At 44.0% G+C, this 22,472-nt stretch overlaps 1 protein-coding gene across 2 annotated transcripts in view; it reads right to left on the reverse strand.

Annotated features, from left to right (window-relative positions):
* Ctnnd2 (catenin delta 2) overlaps positions 1–18,120 on the reverse strand; it is a 716,561-nt gene extending 698,441 nt beyond the window's left edge. For both annotated transcript variants that reach the window (XM_048368208.1, XM_048368209.1), the window contains exon 1: positions 17,934–18,120. In XM_048368208.1, coding sequence (XP_048224165.1) covers positions 17,934–17,970 — 37 coding nt within the window. In that variant the 5' untranslated portion in view covers positions 17,971–18,120. The remainder of the gene's footprint in view (positions 1–17,933) is intronic.
* Between the last annotated feature and the right edge of the window lie 4,352 nt (positions 18,121–22,472).

The raw sequence follows: 22,472 nt of genomic DNA on the forward strand, positions 1-22,472 counted from the left end.
ACATGTGTCAGGTATTGAGTACAATTCTTTTTGAACCAGGTCTCCCCTTCCCTCACTCTCTCCCAGTTTTTCCCTCCCGTTCCCAATTCCTTTTCTACATATTGTCTGGTCTGTACCCCACTGCATTGATCCAACTTTTGTCCAACCTTTTCTTTGCCTCCTCCCAAAGACAAATAAACTAACAAGACAAAAGGAAGATATAACAAAATCTGAGCACGAAGAGGACAGCACACATCCCTGTCTCTTTCAAAGTGGCCATGGCTACACAGTTTGCTCCACAGGACATGTGCCTGGGTGTCCATGATCCAGCCTCCCCTTCTTTACCCTACCTCAGCAGTCATGGGAGACTGTGCTAAGCTGGACCGATGGATCTTCCTTGCATCTTGTATCTCAGGCTGACAAGCACTATCGAAGCCTCCATTCCCACCTCATGCCAACTTTTACTGTTCACTTACTTCTTTCCTCTGACCTTTTGGTTTTAACTTTACTTAACTTTTACTCTCTAGTAATTAGTGAAGGGTTGCTTGTTAAAGCCACTAAACTGACCCTATTACACAATATCTTCATTACTAAAATACTTCAATACTTTATGTCACCAAGTTCATTTGTATTAGGATCCCAGGGAATTTTGACAGGTTCTGTCTTCAAGGTCTTCCAGGTTAACACAAAATAATATTAATAGCAATATATGAAGTACTGTATAATGATCATTGTTTAAGTTGCTCAAAGACTTAATTCTCTCTAGCAAGGCCAGCCATAATCCATTAAATAGTTTTACCCATGGCCTTTGTGTCTTAATATCCAAAAATATGAGAGAATTCTAATATTCATTTGTTAAGTCACTAAATGGGGAACTTCAGTGGAGAATAAAGGCTTAAACATAATTTTTTCAAATATTAATTAGTTTCTCCATGAAGAATGACAGTTAATTCTGGGTTGGTGGTATGGCTCAAGGGGTAGAACACTTGCCTGGCAAATGTATGGCCCTGAATTGATACTCTAGTTCAAAAGAAGAAGTAGGGGAAGGAAAAGGAGAAAAGAAAAGATTGTCCTTTTTGCAGACCCAAGACAGCTGCCAAGCAGGTATTTTCCAGGAATATATTTTCCAAATTCCCAGAATGAGTGTCCAAGAGAAACCTTTTCAAACTATGGACTATATTTAGAGAGCAATCAGGTGAGGGGCCCTTTTCCTGTTTCGGTAAGACTGTAAGGCAACAGGTGAAAGAAATGAGATGATAGGAAAGAAGACGGTGAGAAAGTGTTAAAAATTTCATTTTCCACAAAGTCCTGTGGGCCTCAGCCTCTGGGCCCAACGACCAATGGCCCATGGTGAATTACAAGCCCCCACTTCCAAGACAGAACTCAATTAGTCGTTTTAGGAAATGCTTAACAGGTGGATTTAAATGCTAACATGCACAATTTGGGGGCTAGTACATCACTCCAAGAGAAAATCATCTAAAGTATTGTTTGCTTGGACAGCACAATTTCAACATGAGGGAAAACCACCTTAAAGACACTAGTAAGGCAAGAAAGAGAACCTTCCCACCGAGTGACCCATTTGATTAAAAAAAAAAAAAAAGCATTCTCAGTGTGCAGGTTTTATACTGCAAACACAACTCACTATTTTAAAGAAAAATAAGATTCTGTGATACTTGGCCTCCAATCCAAAAAGGCGATGCTGAATCTTGAATCTTTACAAAAGTGAATAGTTCGCCTTATATTAACATTAACTCTGAGCCAGACATTCCATTTATGAGATGAAATAAAAGTGAATGCGAAATTCCTAAAATTCTCCTCTTTAAGTCACATAATTAGGTGCTAACATTTTATTATGTTACAGTTAAGAAAACCTCAATATCCCAAACACACTAGCTTCCCCCCGCCGCCCCGCCCCCAGTACTTGGAATTGAACCCAGGAACTTACACTGAACTATAAGGAAGAACAAACTGAATCACTTCCTTAGTTCCTTTGCTTTAAGTTTGTATCTGAGATAAGGTCACCCTAACTTTCCTTAGGCTGGCCTCAAACTTACAAATCCTCTGCCTCAGACCCCTGAGCAGGTGAAATTGCAAGCAAGTACCGCCACACCTAGCTACCATTCAGTCCTTAATTTTTGTGAATTTTTTAAAATCAAGTTTCTTTTTAATCATCATTTGTTTTTATTGTTTTGTCATCTTTAAGTAGTTGCACAAACTGGTTTCAATTTATTCCGTCCGTTCGTGGGTACAAGGCATCTTGATCCACGTCATCCTTTCCATCATCCTTCTGCTCATCTTTCCATATGGCTACTAAGATAAAAATTACCACTTGGAGGACTTTGTAGTAGTTTCACATAATTTGCTTAACTTTTAGTTGACAATGTTATAAATCATAGATTGCAACTTCAATTTAAATACAACAAGAAATTATGTTCACTTTTAAGAAAATGAATCTACTCGGGTGATTATATGCTAATCACTGGCAGGATTCCTAGTACTCATCTATACTTTCTCAAGATACTGTCTGGGAAAAAGTAGCCTGAAATTTTGCTAACTCGAGATTTCCTGTGGGCTCACGATCCACTGGATCCACTGCTTTTCCTGAGAGAATATCGTCCCAGGAAAATATAAACTTGATTCAATTCTAGTTCTTGGTTTTGAAAGTATGCCTAATATCACCCTGCAGCAAAAGAGCTGCCATACTTACTATTTACTGAGGTAATCTGGCTTTCAGAAACAACCCCCAATATTTGACTATGTCAGGAATACCTGCCAGTTGACAGCAGGCAAAAGCATCCTAAATTGAACACCGGGAAACTTGAGAAACTCTTGCTAATGAATCATCATATTGATCTATCTTATCCATTAGGTGACAAATTATCTGTCTTGTACCTGGTCTTCTCATTTCATCATATACCTGGGTATGATTCAATTATAATCATTTATTCAAAATAGAGCCTCCCTAAAGCATGCCCTTAGAAACCACACATACACAAAAGTTCACAAGTAAGCTCATTCTAATCACCAGTCTTCAAGGAGGTTGTGTTCCAGTGAAAAGACACATGAAAACTGACATATGAGATGACTTGTAGTACAAAAGTATTATTGCACAGAGACCCAAACACGTCATTGTTGAATAGAAGAAGGTCAGAAGAGATAAAAAGACATACTGGCTGTGGCCTACTCAACCAGGAAGACAGAGAGCGGAGATGATATCAAACAGGAAGGAGGGTGGACTTTTGCTGATTGTCACTGCTAGGGTCAGAGGCATAGGTGAGATATAAGGTCCTGAGAAGTCCACTGTCAGCTGTAGGAATGAGTTACAGGGCGACAGAGTAAAGGCAGGTGTCCCCCCATCTGTCACCTGAAATGGAAATCCAGGTGAGGGATGAGGCAGCCTACAGCAACACTTTAGGAGGAAATCTGAAGAAAGAATAAGGCCATGAAAATGAACAGGTGTGCTCTAGGTAGCACACTGTTCAGTGGCACCTTCTGTATTTTATAAATCAAACCGAAAAATTTAAAGTAAACTAAAGGATCCTATTACATCCCCCAAAGAATGACTCCAATTATCTGTTGGAAATTGTCACTCATGTGGCAAATAATTCAGTACCAAATTCGCAAAATGTGCTACGGAAGTTGGCCTTCTTTGGGGTTCCAATCTCCATTACAGACTACATGTCCCCCATAGCCCAAATTTTACTGAGGAAGCCCTGGCTTTTGACAGTATGATATTTATGGACTGAATCCTTTCAGAGATAATCAGGATTAGATGAGGTCACAATGTTGGACTCTTAGAATGGAATTTGTGACCTCAGAAGATGAAGGACAGCTAGGAATCATAAAAGGCCATGTGAAGAAGCTAGAAGGCAACAATCTAGGAGTCAGGGAAAAAGAGAGGGTTCCTACTAAGAAAGGAATCTGCTGACAATTTGATGTGAACATTCTGCCAGCCTCCAGAATTGTGAGAAATAAACGCCTGTCGACTAAGCCACCCATCCCACGGATTTTGTTAAGGCAGCTTGAGCTAAGCCACTTGCAGTGTTTTGATTTATTTAATGCAGTCTCAAAGCCAGGTTGGGCTCTCCCACCCTGAATGCTTTGGATATGTTTCCCCTACCTTTCGTAATGTTCAGAAACGGTGGCATGTTCTGTGACTAGATATTGGTAATAGTCGTGCCATTCAATATGATATTCAATATGATCCCCTCAATGCCACCTACACATCTGTGGTCAAGTGTTTTACCATCTTCCCCAGATGAACGTTGTAAAGTTTCTCATGTTCCTCTGCTGTTAAGATATTCTGTATAACAACCATCGCCACACGGTAGCACCTGAAATTGAGACTCTGCCTGTGTGCATGGGCAGATTTGCTTCTGGACATAACAGCTCCGTTTTCCCATAAGGGAGACGCTCAGCGTTGTGAAACACTGAGAAGCACACGAATCCCGGGCTGGCCAGCCCACTCTCACGCCCTTCAGAGGCAGCTCTCACTTTGGCAAAGGATCAGCACTAGCTTCCAAGCTACATCGGCGATAAGTATGGAACTGACAATGCCCTGCTTACATGAGAACTATCCAACTGAAAACCTGCATTCACTCCTCTGGTGACTGATGTGAACTGATACAAGGTAAGAGTGCGTCCACATTGAATATTAACAAGCTACAGAACATAAGAAATAAAATTTTCTACCACATCCAAAAAGTAATTTGATGTAAATGTTATAAAGAAGGAGGAGAGGTATTGGCAAAGAAACGTAACTATTCAAACATAAAATCAGTGAAACTGTGAGAATAGGCCTGTGTAGACAGAACTTCTTTGGATCATAGCTGAAAATTTTGTGGAAGCATTAAGTCCTGGTCCACTGTGTCAATGAGCTACGACAAAGACCATGTTATTTGCAGTCAGGTGAATATCACCAGAGAGAATTCTGAGTCAGTGAAGAGACCAAAACCTATTGGCCCCCAAACCAGTTATATTGTTTGAAGAATTCTTCTCCTCTCTGTCAAGTGATGAGAAGTGATGAGAAGGCATGTGTAAAGACGAATATGCTCTAAAACCCAAAGGAATAACTTTGCTTCAACTCAAGACAGCATATTCTTGGGCTCTGTTACCTACACGCCCACTTTACAAGCTCGCCGTCACCTGTTATTCTGCAAGTATAACAGAGCTGTTGTAAAATACACAGTTTTTCAGGCCTCAAAGAAGCCACATAAACTCATCTTAGTATACTGAGAAAGCATATTTATATTTAATACTGAAAGAGCAGGAGTCCTGACAGAATTTGAGAGAACTTGCATGTAAGAAACAGAAGGATGTCAGAGATCAGATGGAAAATAAGAAACAAGAAACTATACAGTCACTTGAATTTGTCACCCTCAACTGGAAGAAAGGGAAACTGAAGGGTTGGGTGGGGTTAGGAGAGATGGGGTGAGTGAAGAAAGGGGTGACATTGACCAAGATGCATCCCACTCACAAACTGACACGTTAAATTGCGACCCCTTTGTACAACTACTTAAGGATAACGTAAAAAAAGTAAATAAAAGAAAGAGAGGAAAGAGTAAGGGAGGGAAGGAGAGAGGGAAGAAGGAAGGGAAGAGAAGGGAAGGGAGGGAAAGGAAGGAAAATGAGGGAGGGGGGAGGGAGGAGGGAGGGAGGGAGGGAGGGAGGGAAGGGAGGGAGGGAAGGGAGGAAGGGAGGAAGGAAGGAAGGAAGGAAGGAAGGAAGGAAGGAAGGAAGGAAGGAAGGAAGGAAGGAAGGAAGGAAGGAAATACAACTCAGAGGAGACAGACAACTGGTCTCAAGGAACACAGGTAGATCTCACTGTTTGCTATTCGTTGTGACTTTTGGCTTTTTCAAAATGTATATTCTGTTCAGATTATGCAATGAATTAACAAGTAATTGATCAGTTCATTATATATTTAAGGAAAACCTTTGTTCCCAGAAGTTTAAGTTCCTGCTCCTGTCTACTTCTTTAAATTCCTACACTTTTTTTTATAACCAAGCATTGTCAAATCGAATCCCTATATCAGTCTGAAGTGCCCATAAAAATGAATTGAACAGATGTCACCTGAGTGTCAGCTTCCCTCCAGCAAAGGCAAAACAAAGCAAACGGCAAGCAAAACCAGGATTACTATAGCTCTTCTAGAACCAAAAACTCCTGCCACGAATTAAACAGCATATTTAATTAGTAACTTAAAGTTCGTTTCTTTACTTTCTTCAGAACTTAGGACAATATGGACCAAATTAAAATTTTAAATTAAATTTACACTTGATTTTTTTTTCTCCTGGCAGACTACAGTTGGAACGATAGGAATTGTCTGCAATTTTCTATTCAAAGTATTTAAGGAAATATGCTTAAATATGGAAGCCAATCACGGCTCACACTTCTCAAACTGTTCTGATAAAGCCTCACAGGCGCCAGACTCAGCAGCCCACCCGGACAGAAAATAATTTTCTAGAGACAACTTGGCAGACTTCACTCTTGAGGTGCAATAGGCTCTCTTCTGCCCTCGTCTCTCAACCGCAAATGTCTGTGCAAGGAGAAGAGTATACAGGAAATTTTCTCAAACCCACTTAGTATCTTGCAACGCTTGAAGTAACACAAAGGAAGAACAAGAATCACTTCCATCATGAGTACAGGAAAGTTCTTCCTTTGAGCAATGCCCAGCATGTAGCAAGTGATGTAGCATGTAGCACTGCCCAGTGATGTAGCATGTAGCACTGCCCAGTGATGTAGCATGTAGCACTGCCCAGTGATGTAGCATGTAGCACTGCCCAGTGATGTAGCACATAGCACTGCCCTCACAACCATTAGGGATCTGTACACACAACTGCACTAGTAATAGAATCCATCCCTTCAGTTTCACCAGTGAGAAAACTTTTTTTTACCCCACCTCACATCAACTTAAAAACATCTTAGCTGTTGTAAAGCCTATCAAGAGTTGCGACAGATATATTTTCTATGTTGTCTATGATTGTGCTTTCTGTATTATAGTCACACGAATTGTATTAAAAACAAAAAAGCACTGTATATGTTGTTCTCAAATGGGCAAATGACATGTTAAACACAGAAGCAAGAAAAAGCTAATGCCAGCACCTTTGGGGTCTCAGAGGTCAGGTTCTAGCCCTAACCCTAACCTTCCTTCAGAGGTTCCAGTTCCCAAGAGGAACCCAAAGCAAACAAAGAACATCCATGCATAAGTCATGTGGGCAATGCACACTCAACTGTATGGCTAGATCTGTGATTAACTGTGTGTTCGCGATGTGTCGACTGCTATCCTAAGACCTGAACGACAATGGTTTTAAAGAGCAGACTGCCAGTGTGGGTGAGACTCTGGAAAGCAGAGTCCTAGGTGAGGAGAACAAGAGGTGTATATCCCATGGAAGAAAAGGGTACGACTTTCCTCAGACTGGTGCTTGAATTTCCTCTTCCCAAGGAACTTCCTCTTCCCAAGCACGCCACTGACAAAGCACAGCGAAATGCCTGTACTGTATAAAACCATGTGCATCTGTGAGCCCAGACTACAGCAAACACCTCACCTTGCCCACAGAGGTCTCTGAGGCCTAGCTGTGAGAAAAGCAAAGACCAGAACTGTAAGAAACCATGTTTGTTTGTTTGTTCAGTGTCAGTACTAAGGCTTGACCGCAGGGCCTGGGTGCTGTCCCTTAGTTTTTCTGCTCAAGGCTGGGGTTGTGCCTCTCAAGCCAGAGCTCAGCTTCCAGGTTTTCATTGGATAACTAGAAGGAAGAGTCATTCATACACTTTCCTTTCCAGACCTGCTTTGAACTGCGATCCTCAGATCTTAGCCTCCTGGGTAGCTGGGATTACAAGGCCTAATTCACCCACCAAATGCCCACTTGCATCATTATCAATTCAAGGTAGAAACTGAAAATGTGTGTGAGGTCTTTCTTTAAAGACACTGAGTGCCCGGCTATGCATTTTAAGTATATAGTCTCTTAATTGGCCCTCAATACAACTGGAAGAACCATGAAATACTATTTCTCACATTTTCTTACTTAAAAATTGGTAACTTAGAATACGGACCCAGTCAACTGAAGTCTAACTTTCAAGCCATTCTCTTGACTCTGCTGCGTTTGCCATATCTACTTAAGGAACCCTAAGACACTGCACAAGCAAGTACTGCCTTAAAGATGAACCCATCTAGAGAAAGTAGACAGATTTAATTTCAAACACTGAAACCACACTTCACAAATAATAATGAGTAAAAGAAAAGGCATATACTGTGAAGGCATGACAGAGTGATGTAATTACTATAGACAAACAACTCACATCTATCTGAAACTGGCAAATAAGTCAAATAAGAAATGTATAGCATATGAAAAGAGAGTTAGCAACAGAAGTACTAGTGAACAACAGATCAATGACAGGTTTACCGAGAAATATTCCAAAAGCAGTAAGCTACATTACCCATCACAAATTTTTCCCTAACTGGAGGATTTTTAAAAAATATAATTACAATACCCAGTGTTGTTGTCAAAATCATGGGAAATTTGTCTCATTTATTCCATGGCAAGGGAAATGTGAATCATAAAAATTGTTTGGAGGAGACCTTGATGGCATTATTAAGAACCCTGGAAATGTGGCGTTTGAGGAAGGAGATTTAAATGCCTGGATGAAAAGTATTTAGCGATCAGAACTATAATCACAGCATCACATGCACTGCCAAAAACAGAAAACGCCATCAATCTCCAAAAATAGACCTGAGTAAACACTGTTACGTAAATTAAAGACAGACACTTAACATGAACGTTCACTTGCCTCACATGTTAAAAGAACAAAATAAAATATGACCAAACTTCTAAGTTTAAAAATGCATATAAGCTGAGTGCCCGTGGCTCACTCCTGCAATCCTAACTACTCAGGAAACTGAGAACTAAGGATCATAGTTCAAAGCTAGCGAGCTCAAGCCCTGGTACCACACACACACACACACACACACACACACACACACACAGAGAGAGAGAGAGATACATACTTCTGCTAAAATTAGGGTCATTTATTGGGGAAGAATTTACAAAACACTGTAGATTTTTATATTTTCATTGTTTTAGTGAGTAAGCATTATTTTTGAAAAAAAAATATTTGAAAAGGAGAAAACCATTGCACTGATGTGCTTTAGAATTCCTAAGAAGACACCATCCAATAATCCTACTCAATATTCAAATTTAAAACAGATGAACTGGGCTGGGAATATGGCCTAGTGGCAAGAGCGCTTGCCTCCTACACATAAAGCTCTCGGTTAGATTCCCCAGCACCACATATATGGAAAACGGCCAGAAGGGGCGCTGTGGCTCAGGTGGCAGAGTGCTAGCCTTGAGCGGGAAGAGGCCAGGGAAGGTGCTCAAGCCCTGAGTCCAAGGCCCAGGACTGGCTAAATAAATAAATAAATAAATAAATAAATAAATCAGATGAACTCATGGCACCACTGAATATGTGCGTTACATATTTCTTCAGCAAGTACCTGGTTAACTTTAAGTCATGCATTCAACAAATTAATCTAACTAAATCAAGCAAAATTTCTATCCAAATATGTAATACTGTTCAACAAGAAATGTACTCGTTAGCTTATTTATATAACTAACCCATCTGTACATCTCCTTTACAATAAAATAAAATAAGAAAAAAAATTCACACAAGATTTTTCCTGATTACTAATGGAATATATAATAAACCATGCTATATTTAGTGGAAAAACACTACATACTATATAAAAATAAAACCTTCAATATACTGCCATGAACATTGAGTTCTTGGGTGTGTGTGGGTATGTTAGTGGATATAGGTTCTGGGTATAACAGTCTGTATAGATTTTTGCTTTTGTTTTCTTTTTAGTGTTAGGCACCATGAGCCCTTACTAAATTACATGTATTTGTTAAACATACAATTCATTCCTACATATTCCTTAATTAGAAGTGGCATAACACAACAATGCATGTACTGTAGACTAGAATATACTCATTAGCAAGCCAACTCAACACAGCCTGAATGAAACCCAACCAGCCCCAGCCTTCCCGCCACTACCTACCAGGTTGTAGGGACAGGTGACATGATCTCTACTGTCCTAGAAACATTTGAGGCTTCCCCTAGTTGTCCTTGAGGGAACATCCTCTTCATCCTTACCCATTCTCTACATGATTCCAGAATCATGCTCCGCTCAAGAAAGTATGGTATTAAAAGTGGAAGACCGGATTGTGGCTCCCATATCTGAATGGCTCAGTTTGCTGCCAGAGGTTGTTCTTTCTGTAATTAAGTTATTCCATGTGGTGGGAGGTAGGTAGTGACTGCCATGTTACTCTAATATCTGCAGGACTAAATAAAATATTTGATAGAAAAGAGTCAAATTCATCTGAAGCAGCCCACATTTTTAGGGTGAACAGTCATGCTCAGAGTCAAATACAATATCATATGTTTTTTTTTCTTCCTCCTGAATGATGGCCATGATTGCTCCTATTAATAGTGAAGCACTAAACGCCAGCCAAATCCTAATTACCTACTAAGGAATAGATCATGCCACAGATAACAACTAGATTGGATACACATATATATGTATATGTATGTATATCTACATATATGTCTGTGTATATATATATATATATACATACTACCAACTTTTTATACTCAATTGTCAGTATTTACGAGTCATGAAATTATTGGCAGTTATGGGGGGTAGGAAAGAGACATTAGGGTGAGTTATTTTAGTTAACCATACATAAATCAGTTGGATTACAGGGATCACACTCATTATAAATCAGCCTGGGCATTAGACACTCTTGATAATTCCTGAGATAGTGTCAAAATAGCATGAAATATTTAAAGGACATAACCACTAAGGAAAGTTCTGTGAAAGCTACCATAGCCAGAATTCTATCAACAGGAATTCTTTATAAACCATGCCAACGGGGAACACTTCTTCCTTCCTTCTGCTATTTCCTTCCAGATGAAGGAGCTTAATTAAAGGAACACTCCTGGCCTCACTCCAATCCTTCACTTTTTCTGCCTCTGAAGAATAAAGGAGCAACTTGTCTTGTTTCTTATGCTATCTCTGGAGATCTCCTTGCCTACAGAGAACAAAGGCTTCTGGGCTCTCTCAACTCAGAGGAAGCTCTCCATTCTTTTGGAGAGGGAGCAGAGAAGGAAAGACTAGGACCTGGGCTATCTTTCAACTTGTCTAATGACTTGGTGGCCATTCCTTTTTCCTGTTGTCTTCCAATTTTCCAACTTGCTCAGACCCTGAAAGGCAGGAGCAGTGGAATGGGTACTCACTTGGCTCCTTAAAACCATCAACAATTCACATTTTTTCTCATCATGTGATTTTAAGTAAATATATACATTTGTATGGTTCCTGTGTTTTCATATTTAAATGAGGTTAGTTGTAATAAGCATTATGAGACTATGAGATGGCTCTTAAACACGAAGAATGGACTATATGAAACAGAAAATGCATATTAACGAACGCATATGTCTTAAATTGGAGTAATAACCAAATCTATTGAACAAGGATTTACTAGTGAGAAAATTCCAATCCTTAACTAAGCAGTATAATGTATTTGCTAATTTCAATGACAGAATTAACTGTCCCATTAACCAACCATCTTAGTAGGTATCATATTGCTATCATTCAAAACTTTCAGAGAAGGTGGCATTTGGGCATCTCTATATATTCACAAAACATAATTGTCTCACCTGTTTATTTCAGTTCCCCCAAGCAACAGAAATATTTTCTGCGATAACAGCTATTTTTACTCTGACACCATAATTGGCAGTTCCCAAAACAAACCATAAATTTGATTATAAATAACCAAGTGATTGTCAAAATGTTTTTCTGACTAAAGATAAATTAGCCCTGTCACACAGGTCAGATTCGGCAACAAATTCTATGAAATACCTATGCGTGATTATCCTAAAAGTGATGTTGTGGACTGGGAATATAGCCTAGTGGCAAGAGGCTTGCCTCTTATACACAAAGCCCTGGGCTCGATTCCCCAGCACCACATATATAGAAAATGGCCAGAAATGGAGCTGTGGCTCAAATGGCAGAGAGCTAGCCTTGAGCAAAAAGAAGGGGCAGTGCTCAGGCCCTGAGTTGAAGGCCCAGGACTGCCCCCGCCCCCCACCAAAATAAGTGCTGATGTTTCCCTTCAAACTCCTCTGGGTCTGGTAACACCACATCTTCAAGCCTAGAGAAGTGGGCATTTCAGTATCTTCCCTGCACATCTTAGGAGGTGAAGAGACAAGTGACAGAAACCACTGCTTTCCAGAACAAGAGATCCTAATGCATATACTCGACTATAACCGGGGTGTGGGCAAGTCTTCTCCTTATTCAATGGCTTTTGTTGCCTAAGGCTCCTTTTTATCTCTGCCATATTGATATTGTGTTGTGATGCATGCTCTATGGTTCAAAACTAACAGATGTTTACTATTTGGCCTCAAACAGTGATGCTTATTGAACAGTCTATCATATTCTTTGCACAGCATTGATATTAACACTAATGAAAAAAATTTTTACAATTTCTGATCATTAGAGGAATAACAGTGCTATAGGTCTGGGAGTATGGCTCAGTGGTAGAGAGCTTGCCTAATATGCATGAAGCCCTGGGTTCGAGTCCTCAGTATCACATAAACAAAAAAGCCACAGATGGCACTGTGGCTCAAGTGGTAGAGTGCTAGCCTTCAACAAAAGGAGGTCAGGGACAGTGCCTAGTCTCTGAGTTCAAGCCCCAGGGCTGGCAAAATAATAACAACAACAATAATAATGTTGTTAGGGCTCAGTATAATTTACTTAATATATTTCAATATATAAAATATTACTATGTCTCAAAATTAGAAAAATGGCACTCTAGATGCAAAGAGTTATACCTCTGTTAGAGTGTTAACTCTTTAGAACAATTACCTTTCTTAATAAAGATCTCTTCAATTCATATCAGTGCTTACAGTCCAGGTGACTTTTTTTTCCCCTGTACTTTCTCATTTTATCTTCAAACCAACAATGAGACATTCTATCACACTGTGTACCCATCTCACTGCTACAGAAACCGATTCAATGTCTGAGGATCATACAAGCGGCCAAGACCACATGCTGAGAGAGTTGGGATCGAATCCAAAGCCAGTGTTTTCTCCACATCTCCATACCCAATGGGAATGGAATGCAAAACAGAATGCATTATCAAATTTATTTTTCAGCTCAGAAACATACTGCTCAAGTGGAAAATTGGGGCTGTGTCCTGCAAGCTGTGTGTGTATTTGTATCTCCAAGAAATATTAGAATATAATGCACAATGTTCTATAGATAGATAGATACTATAGTATACTGTAATGGGCAGTGCCACGCTAGGGAACACAGGTGAGTGTTTGTCTAACATGGGAAGCTTCTTGGAAGCCCTGTTTCTCTTACATAGCCATTATTTCCAATTTGTCAAAAAATAATTGATACAAAGTATTACTTCAATAACCTAATATAACTAAGACATTTCCTACAAATCAATCAATCAACATATAAAGCTTGAAACTAGGTCTAACCACTATGTGATCCACAGATAAACAACTGAAAAGATTGTAACTACGTATTTTTTGTTAGGAGTCTTAGCATTTAATGGACTAAAATCACAGTATGACAAAATCTTCCTGTGAGTTTTTTTGTGTTAGAGGTACTGTTTGTGAATATAATTGGATTCATTAAATCCAACCAGGCAGTTTATTAATCAGGAGGCTGGATTGGCAGACAATGGATAGAAACTATTTATCTATGACATGTTTCATATTTTATAGTATCATAAAAAGCTGCTGCCTTGGCATACAATCAGATAATCTTGGAACAAGCAACAAGTATCATGAACTCTTCTATTCAGATTAACTTTTTGCATACAGCAACATAACCCATCATACAACCATCCAAGTACGGTGGTCTTGGAAACACGTTTGGGACAGAAATGATGGAAACCATTAGAGAAGCCAAAGGAAGAATTTGGTTTGAAAGCTCAGGTCTTACTAAGTGGAACAATAGAAACCCGTTGTACCACACTTAAAACCAAAGCACTCAATTTTAAAATAACTGGCCGCCTATACTTGGTTGTGTAAATCACCTGAGTTTTGGAAGTTCAACACTTCCAACTATGAAGTACCTTTTTAAACATGAAAGCTGCAGTGTATGTGCTGCTACTGGGGCTTGACCTCAAAGCCTGGGCTTGTCCCCTTCGCTGCTTTGCTCAAGGCTGGAAACTCTACATCTGGCCTTTTTGCTATTTAATTGGAGGTAAAGTATAGACCTTCCTGCCTGAGGCTGGCTTTGAACCACAATTCTCAGATCTCAGCCTCCCAAGTAGCTAGGATTACAGGTATAAGCCACCTGCACAGTAAATTGTTAGGGCCTTGAAAACCTTGCCCAAATTTCATATAACTTCTCCAGTAGATTTTATGATTTACTGACTTAAAAAAAAAACCACCATTTTTATTCAGGAAAAAAATGAAACCTGTGTTAGGAAGAGCACAGTGTACCTCTAAAGAAAATAATGTACACAAGGAAAAACAACCACAAAAACTGTTTATCCTCTGTGGCTATTCAGGAGAAGGGAAAAGAAATTACTTTAGGAAGCTAAAAATGTAACGCTGGGACTTTAGTCAAGAATGTGAGAATGAGCCAGGTTCTGGTGGCTCAGGCTTGTCATCCTAGCTACTCAGGAGGCTGAGATCTGAGGAATCGACATCTGAATGTTCAAAGCCAGCCTGGGCAGGAAAGTCTGTGCGACTTATCACCAATTAATTACCAGAAAACCAGAGGTGGCGCTGTGGCTCACGTGGCAGAGTGCTGGCTTTGAGCTGAAGAGCTCAGGGACAGCGCCCAGACCCAGAGTTCAAGTCTCACGACTGGCCCCCCCCCAAAAAAAAAGAATGTGAGAATGTTGGAAGGGATCATATTGATCATGATATATTGTATTTATAAACTCCTTTGTTAAGTGGCAACTCTTATGTACTGCTGCTTATTGATTGTAATAAAAAGAAATAAAATTAAATTTTAAAAACTGGCTTGTTACAACTACGTATACTGATGCATACCCAAGTATATCTGATCTTATGGAAGTGAGTCACCATAAATTATTCCAAAAGTTTAATGGGTCCTTACATAAGGACCACCTGATAAATTATTCTAAAACTTTTCAACAGTTCCACACAAATGCATGCCATATAAAAGAAAGTTTTGCTACAAACACAACAGAAAACAGTAAATCCTATAACATTTCCAAGAAAGACACTATGTAATCATGTGTCAAAAGTAATATTGCACTTGAGGAAAAATAAGTTAACTTTTAATTTTACAGTCCATTATGAAAACATTATCCTTAGAAATTATTTAACAAAACTATAAATTGCATTGTCCCACTAAAATCATTTGGATTTCCTTTTTTCCCCTCTCTAACAAACCATTTCACTGGGAGAAAGAATTGGCTTCTATCCTGGAAGATGTGAAGTGGAGAGAAATACTGTCATTTGACAGTACATGACTTTTATTACCAACAATGAAAACATTAGTGACATCTACAATGGCTGGGTTATACAACTACACAAACACACACCAAATTAAATAACTCCTTTCCACAAGACGATGCCAGTTTTATTAGGGCAACAACCCTATGCAGTTATTACAATTGCCATTCAATCAGGTAAGATCACTCTCCATCCAGAAGATAACATAAAAGCCATATATATATATATATATATATATATATATATATATATATATATATATATGATGTCTGCAGATTTTCTCACGCCTATCAGAGACTCACGGAAATCAAGCACAGAGCAACAGCCGCTCCTTTCCTTTAAGAATCATGCTTCAGACTGATACACTAGGCTCCGAAGGGGAAAAAGAAGGCAAGGAAGGAGAAATTCCTCTCTTTTTCATCTAGTGCTTCTTTGGGGAAGAAATGTTGTATGATCCACAGTATACGCAACATGCTCTGGGTAAATTATGTGTTAAGGTTAGGGGGAAAAACACTAAAGCATTATTGTCAAAACTAATCAGTCTTCAGTTAACCGGTGCCACAGTGCCCCTGCTAGTCCTTCTGCAAAGAGGACTTCTTTTCAGAATAATTACACTGTAGCTCTGATTGTAATCATTTTCATGCAAGCCCTGAGACACTGAACCTACAGCTGGCTGAGGAGACCACTGTACATTGCCCCGCACCCCCAGAGCAACAGGACCTTGGGATCGGCGTGTGCCAGAGATGCTAAGGAAAGTCCACCGGAGGGAAGTTCGGGCGTCTGGTGGGGATGAGAGGATACAAGCCCCACTTGTGCCACACTTCTCGTCAAGGGAACCCCCCCGCCCAGTCAGGCATGGGTGGATCTCCGCACTTCAGCTTGAGTCACATGAAACACTTCCTCCTCCTCCGTGGGGATTTGGGAGCAGTCCGCCGCAAGCCTGGTCATCATCTCGGTGAATGTCCACAGACCGGACCGGATCACCTGAGCTCCCCCAAGGGCGGGGGGGGAGGGGGAACGGGGAACATGGGGCAACTCGGGGAGAGCCCCAGCCCCACGGAACTCACCGCGGAAAATGCCCAGCGCGGGGATCCTGGTGGCCCCGTTACTGAAAGCCCCAGCCTACGCCGGTCGGGCCTGACAGTGTGCGGGCAGGGAGTCGGTTGGACACTGGGGCATGAATAGGCATGCTAGCTTTCAGAGCTGAAGCAAATCAGACCTGTTCCAGGGAAGGGAACGAAAACACCTTGCAACCACAGCCGGTCTCCCCTCCATCCTCCTCCCTCCCACCCCCCCCACCCACCCCCCACCCCGCGCACACACGCGCGCGCGCGCACACACACACACCACTGACGCGCGCACGCGCGCGCGCACACACACACTCACTCATCACCCTGTGTCGACTGCGAAACACAACTTTGGGCATCTGGGAAGTCACTGCTCTTAGTGGGGACCAAGCATACAAGCACACCCCCCCCACCCACACACAATCTTGGGAGTCCCATTTCCTCCCACCCCTGGCGAGGATGCTGCACCCCTTCCAAGGGACTCAATGGGGAACGTAGTGGCTCCAACCTGCTGAGTGGCGATGGATGACAACAACCTCACACCGGGAGGGAGGGAAGGAGGGAAGGAGGGGGCGTCGGGGTAGGAGGAAGAGGAGGGCCGGGGAGGGGAGGGGCTGCGCGCAGCTGTGCTTTCAGCCATTAATCACCGATCACCCACCGACCGCACCGTCTCTCCCGGCCTCCCTCCCTCCCGAGCACACACGCACCGCGCTCCTCTCCCAGCCCGGGTCTCGGGCGGGCGGCGCTGCCCCCCGAGCCTCCTGATCTATTGTCAGCCCGCGGAAGCCCCCCGCAGCCCCGCGATCCGGCGGCCAACGCGTCCTCGGCAACGGCTAAATATAGCCCCAAGGGTCGGTGGGTCTGGCGAGGCGCGGGCGCCCGGAGACACCGCCGCCGCCGCCACGGGCGCCTATGACTAAGTCTTTCCGTTTTGTTCCCGCACACGTCGTGATGACATTGAGCATAAGGGCGAGCGACCGGAGGAGGGCCGCCCCGCCCCCACCCCGCGCCCGCGCCCCGGGCCGCCGGGGGGCTGCGGGGCGTCTGGTGTGTGTGGGGGGGGGGGGGGTGGCGGGAGCGGCGAGGCTGGCGCGGCCCCGCATCGGCGCCCTCCCGGGCACGGGCCGGCGGGCGGGCGGGCGGGCGGGCAGCTCGCGGCGCCCGCAGCCGCGCGGTCACCGCGCCTAGCACCGCGCTCACCCCGCACCCCGCGCAGGGCTCGGCCGCCCCCCCCCACTCCAAACCCTCGCGATCGCGGTCCCCGCCGCCCCTCCCCACACACACACTCGGCCGCCGGGGACCGACCGACCCCCCCGCCCCCCCCACCGGCGGCCGGGAGGAGGCAGACGCGCCCGGCCCCCCGCCACCCGGCCGCGGCCACTCACCGAGCGGCGCGGCGCCCGCCGGCTTCCTGGCGAACATGCGCCCGCCCGCGGCGCCGGCAGCTCCTGGGCCCGGGAACGGGCGTGCGCGCCGCCGCCCGGCTTCAGGGCAAGGTCAGGACCTCGCTCGACTGCTGCAGCATCCCCGGCTTTTGTTGTCCGATCGCGGGCCGCGGGGACCGGCGGAGCAGGCGGCGGCTCCCGACGCGAGTGCGCAGCGCCCGGCCCGGCGGCGGCGGCGGCGGCGGCGGCCCCCTGAGCGATCGCGGCTCGGCGCGGCGCGGCTCGGCGGCGAGAGAGCGAGCGAGCGAGCGAGCGCAGCGCCCCCTGCCCGGCTCCGCGCGCGCTCCGCGGGGCCGCCCCGGGCTCCCCGGCGCCTCCTCAGCGGCAGCCGCCCCGCCGGCCGGGCGCGAGCCTGGGGCCGCCCGAGCGCCCCGCGCCGCCGAGCGCCTCCGAGCTGCGCCCCGCCCGCGCCCCGCGCCACCTGTGCCGCCCCGCGCCGCCGCCCGCCGCCGAGGGCGAGGCTCCTCCCGCGGCGCGCCAGCCGCTGCCTCAGCCTCCACCTATGCCTCGGCCGCCGGCTCCCGCGCCGGGCTGGTGAGGAAGCGTCCTCCCCACCGCCGAAACCTGCCCGGGGTGCGGAGCATGCCCAGTGCCGCCGAGCGAGCGGCGCCTCGCCACGCGCACTCCACTTCTCCTGGTTTTCGCGGCAGCAGCGGCGGCGGCGGCGGCGGGCGGCGGCGGCGGCCGAGGGGAGGAGGAGGAGGAGGCCGCGGGATGGGAGCGGGCCCCAGCCGGCGTCCACACTGCACTCCGGGAGGGAGGATGCTGGAAGGCGACCCGGGCCAGGAGGGAACCCCACCCCGAGTGGGACCCGTTCTTCCCGGCACCTATGCCTCCCTTCACGTGCCAGATGCTGCTGACCGCCCAGCCCGGTGGGGCCCGATCGCAGGCTGCCCCGGGGCAGGGATGCGGGGAGAGCTGGGGAGTGGGGTGGGAGCACCAGGCCAGCCGTGCGTGCTGGAGCGGGGAGGCCGCGGGAAGAAGCCACGACCCCCCCCCCCCAGCCCCTCTCCACGCTGCCTGCCCTGGCCCACTCACCTCCAGTGTTGTGATTGTGCTGTTCACGGGAGGACTTTGTCCCTACAAGAAATCCCTTCTGGAAGGTATGAAAACTTCCTGCAAGAAGACTCTCTCTAGTCCGCCCTGGAACTTTGAGGACTCCAGGGGTTCCTCCTTCTCCTCCTCCTGGCGGGAGGGGGGGGGGTCACCACTTCTGAGCCTCTGCCACCCTATCCTGCTCCTCTCACCGCTTTCCCAAGTTCAATTGGAAACTCTTGTCATCGTCCCCCACACACACCCCCACTCCTTCCAACACAGCTTCATTGTGTTGTTTTGTTTTCACATCCGGATGGGTTTTCCACGGACCATAGTGGGTAGATCGACCCCTGGTTGACTAAATTGGCACTTGTTTACGGTTTCTTGCTGGGCACTCTGGAAATGAGTCTGTTCAAAGTCCTGAGAGAAGAAGACACCTGCCTGTGCAGAGTTAGTCCTTTGGGGTGTCTGTCCCTAGCTTGGTGTTTCTCGGGGGCTCACCCCTGCTGCATTTATAAGGCAAGGGGTGCCCAGGGGCTAGGATAAATACTTTCTCATAACCGTCCCACACCTTGTCCCTGCTCCAGAGGACCCCAGACTAGGGGAGCCGGTGACCTTCGCCACTCCACCCTCTCCAGAACTGTGCTCTGAACCCCAGACAAGCGCTACAGAGGGCAGGAAACCGTCCCAGGGAGAATCCTGGAGCCCCTTGGCAATGTGCTTCTAGTTCGTGGTAGAGAGGATCCAACCAAGTCGCATGACTTTTAATCAAGGCTGCTCTCCATGGTGTTTTGGAGTAAGTTAAGATGTAAGTTAGGAGTAAAGAAAAGGTTTAGGCCGATTAGGTAAAAAATAAATGAACTGAACTGTAGGTTATGCATGGACTACTAAGGACTGCAATGCAAAATTACACTTACCCCTCCCTCCTTAAGAAGAGTTGATCTCACTTGCAAAAGTAGCTCTCCAGGGCAGGTCCATGCTTTAAGGCTGTTTTGATCACAAAATATCCAGATTCCCACGAGGCCATTTGTAGGACAGATGGCAGTATATTTTGTATTTTAACTCTTAGAAAGGCAGGTCAATTTTGTTCAGTACTTGGTAGGGGACAAATTAGCAGCTTCATGCCCATTTTGCCAGAGTAGATTTCCAAAGATCCTCTTTGTTCCAGCAGGAGTTCAGTCGGCTTGTTGCTGGGGGCAGTTGTCCCTCTAATTAAGGTTTTTTAGTTGTTGTTTGTTTGTGTCTTTTAACTCAGGAGGCACCGGGAGAGGGAAGGCGGAAGATGTTGAAAGAAGATAGTTACTTTTGGAATGAAATTTAAGGCAGGTGCATAGACACCATGTCTGTCCAGGACATGTCTTTTTTATACTCATCTAGATCCAAGAGAGGGAATTAATTTCCTAAAGGTTTCTTAGACATGTTTTTGCTGTGAACAATGGCATTAATTGCACCGCATTTGGCTGACCGGTGGAGTGTTCCTACAGGCCTTTCTCAGGACCAAAGTGGGGTACTTAGTCTGCAAAGCAATAACAATGATCTGGACTCCTTTGATTTAATTGGCTCTGTGACCCATTTCATTGAAACATTTATGCTTTCCATTCTTCAGAATAATTTGTAACTCGAGCTATTATTAAACCTACAATGAGAGAATATTGAAAAATAAAATAATCATGTGTGTGTGATGTTGGATCTTGGAGTGACTCACTACTGCCATCTTTTGCCTCTTCCTTCTGATAGTGTCGGTGAAAAGGGACGGCTCCAACTTCACCGAGTTGCTATGAGTTCAGAAAGCTCGTTCATTGTTTTCAAATCGTAGTAATCCATGCTAATGGGAAAGTCTATTGGGTTTCTTTTCTTTGTGCATTACTAGAGTTATGCAGTGCAGAAATCATATCCAAATGTTAACTACTTAACTCTTGAATTTGTCAAGTAACTTCAAAGTTGGAGGTAAACATATTTGTATATGTAGATTTTACTTAATTTTTAGAACCATGGCCTAATCCAAGGCACTTTTTACAAAGTATCGTATTTTATAGTTCAAACATGTCAGTTGTAGAATAGCATCACCATGTGCATCCAAGCTATTTAAATATAGTGCTATATTTTACTCTTGATGCCTAAAGTGAAGATTATATTTCTGGCATTTTCAAAGCCTAGTAACCCATTGATAAAGAAATTTTTTCCAACTGGAAGATATAGCTATATGAAAAAAATTTTTTGCCCTCCTGTATGTAAATAGAAATGGTAATTGTAATTCAGTTTAAATTTTAAATCAGATTATCTGGAAAAGTTACCCCAGAATGTTAACCACAGGATATATGCATATGCAGCATCTAGCAGGTTAATAACCACCACTGGCTGTTGATCAGAAAAGATACTACATTTATTCCATTAATAATGTTACTGTTTGTTAAAAAATTTACAGAGTGGTTAGCTAGGTTGTAGGAACCATTTAATTTATTTTATCTTATTTTTTTTTCCAGTCCTGGCACTTGCACTCGGGACCTGGGCAGTGTCCTTGAGCTTCTTTTGCTCAAGGCTAGCGCTCTACCACTTCTACTTTCTCTGAATATGTGGTACCAAGGAATCAAACTCAGGGCTTCGTGCATGCTAGGCTAGCACTCTACCACTAAGCCACATTCCCAGCCTGTAGGAACCATTTTTGTTAAGATCAATGCATGAATCATCTTAAGAAGTCAAAACTTTACACTTCATGCAAGCTGCTTATTCTTACTGTTAAAATCATATGGTGAGCCATGTCAAGCAGATGTTTATTGAGCATTTATTGTTGATCTTTATAGGGATTAATTTGGAGAATTACTAGGGAAGGCTACCAGAGAGGATGAATTACTTATTCTAACAGAACTTAATTGGGGTCATTAGATAAAAGAAGAAAAGGTAACACCCCAGGGAAAGAACAGAACCTATGATACAGAAATTCTCAGTTCTTTCTAATTGTGTTTGTGCTTGGGAATACTGGTGATACAATTAAAACTGTTTTGCGTTTTTTAAAAGATGATACTACAAATCAAACTCCTGGCCTCCAGCATGGTAGGCAAGTGTCAAGTGCTCTACGATTGAGCTCTATTTCCTTCCTTTTCTAATTATTTCCCAATTGGTTATTCTGTTGTTGGTTTTTGTTTTTTGTTTTTGTTTCTGTGTTATTTTTGCCAGTCCTGGGACTTGAACTCAGAGCCTGAGTGCTGTCCTTTAGATCTTTCACTCAGAGGAGAGCACCCTAGCATTTGAGCTACAGTACCATTTCTGTCTTTTTCTGTTTACGTGGTACTGAGGAATCGAACCCAGGGCTTCATACATGCTAGGCAAGCCCTCTACCATTAAGCCACATTCCCAGCCCTGGTGGGTGTATTGATTATATATAATAAGTGGTTTCATTATGACATTTCCATAGATTGGCATTTTAGGAAAGGGTTTTTTTTTCTG

The sequence above is a fragment of the Perognathus longimembris genome, chromosome 19 (assembly GCF_023159225.1).
Source record: "Perognathus longimembris pacificus isolate PPM17 chromosome 19, ASM2315922v1, whole genome shotgun sequence".
Classification (NCBI taxonomy): domain Eukaryota; kingdom Metazoa; phylum Chordata; class Mammalia; order Rodentia; family Heteromyidae; genus Perognathus; species Perognathus longimembris.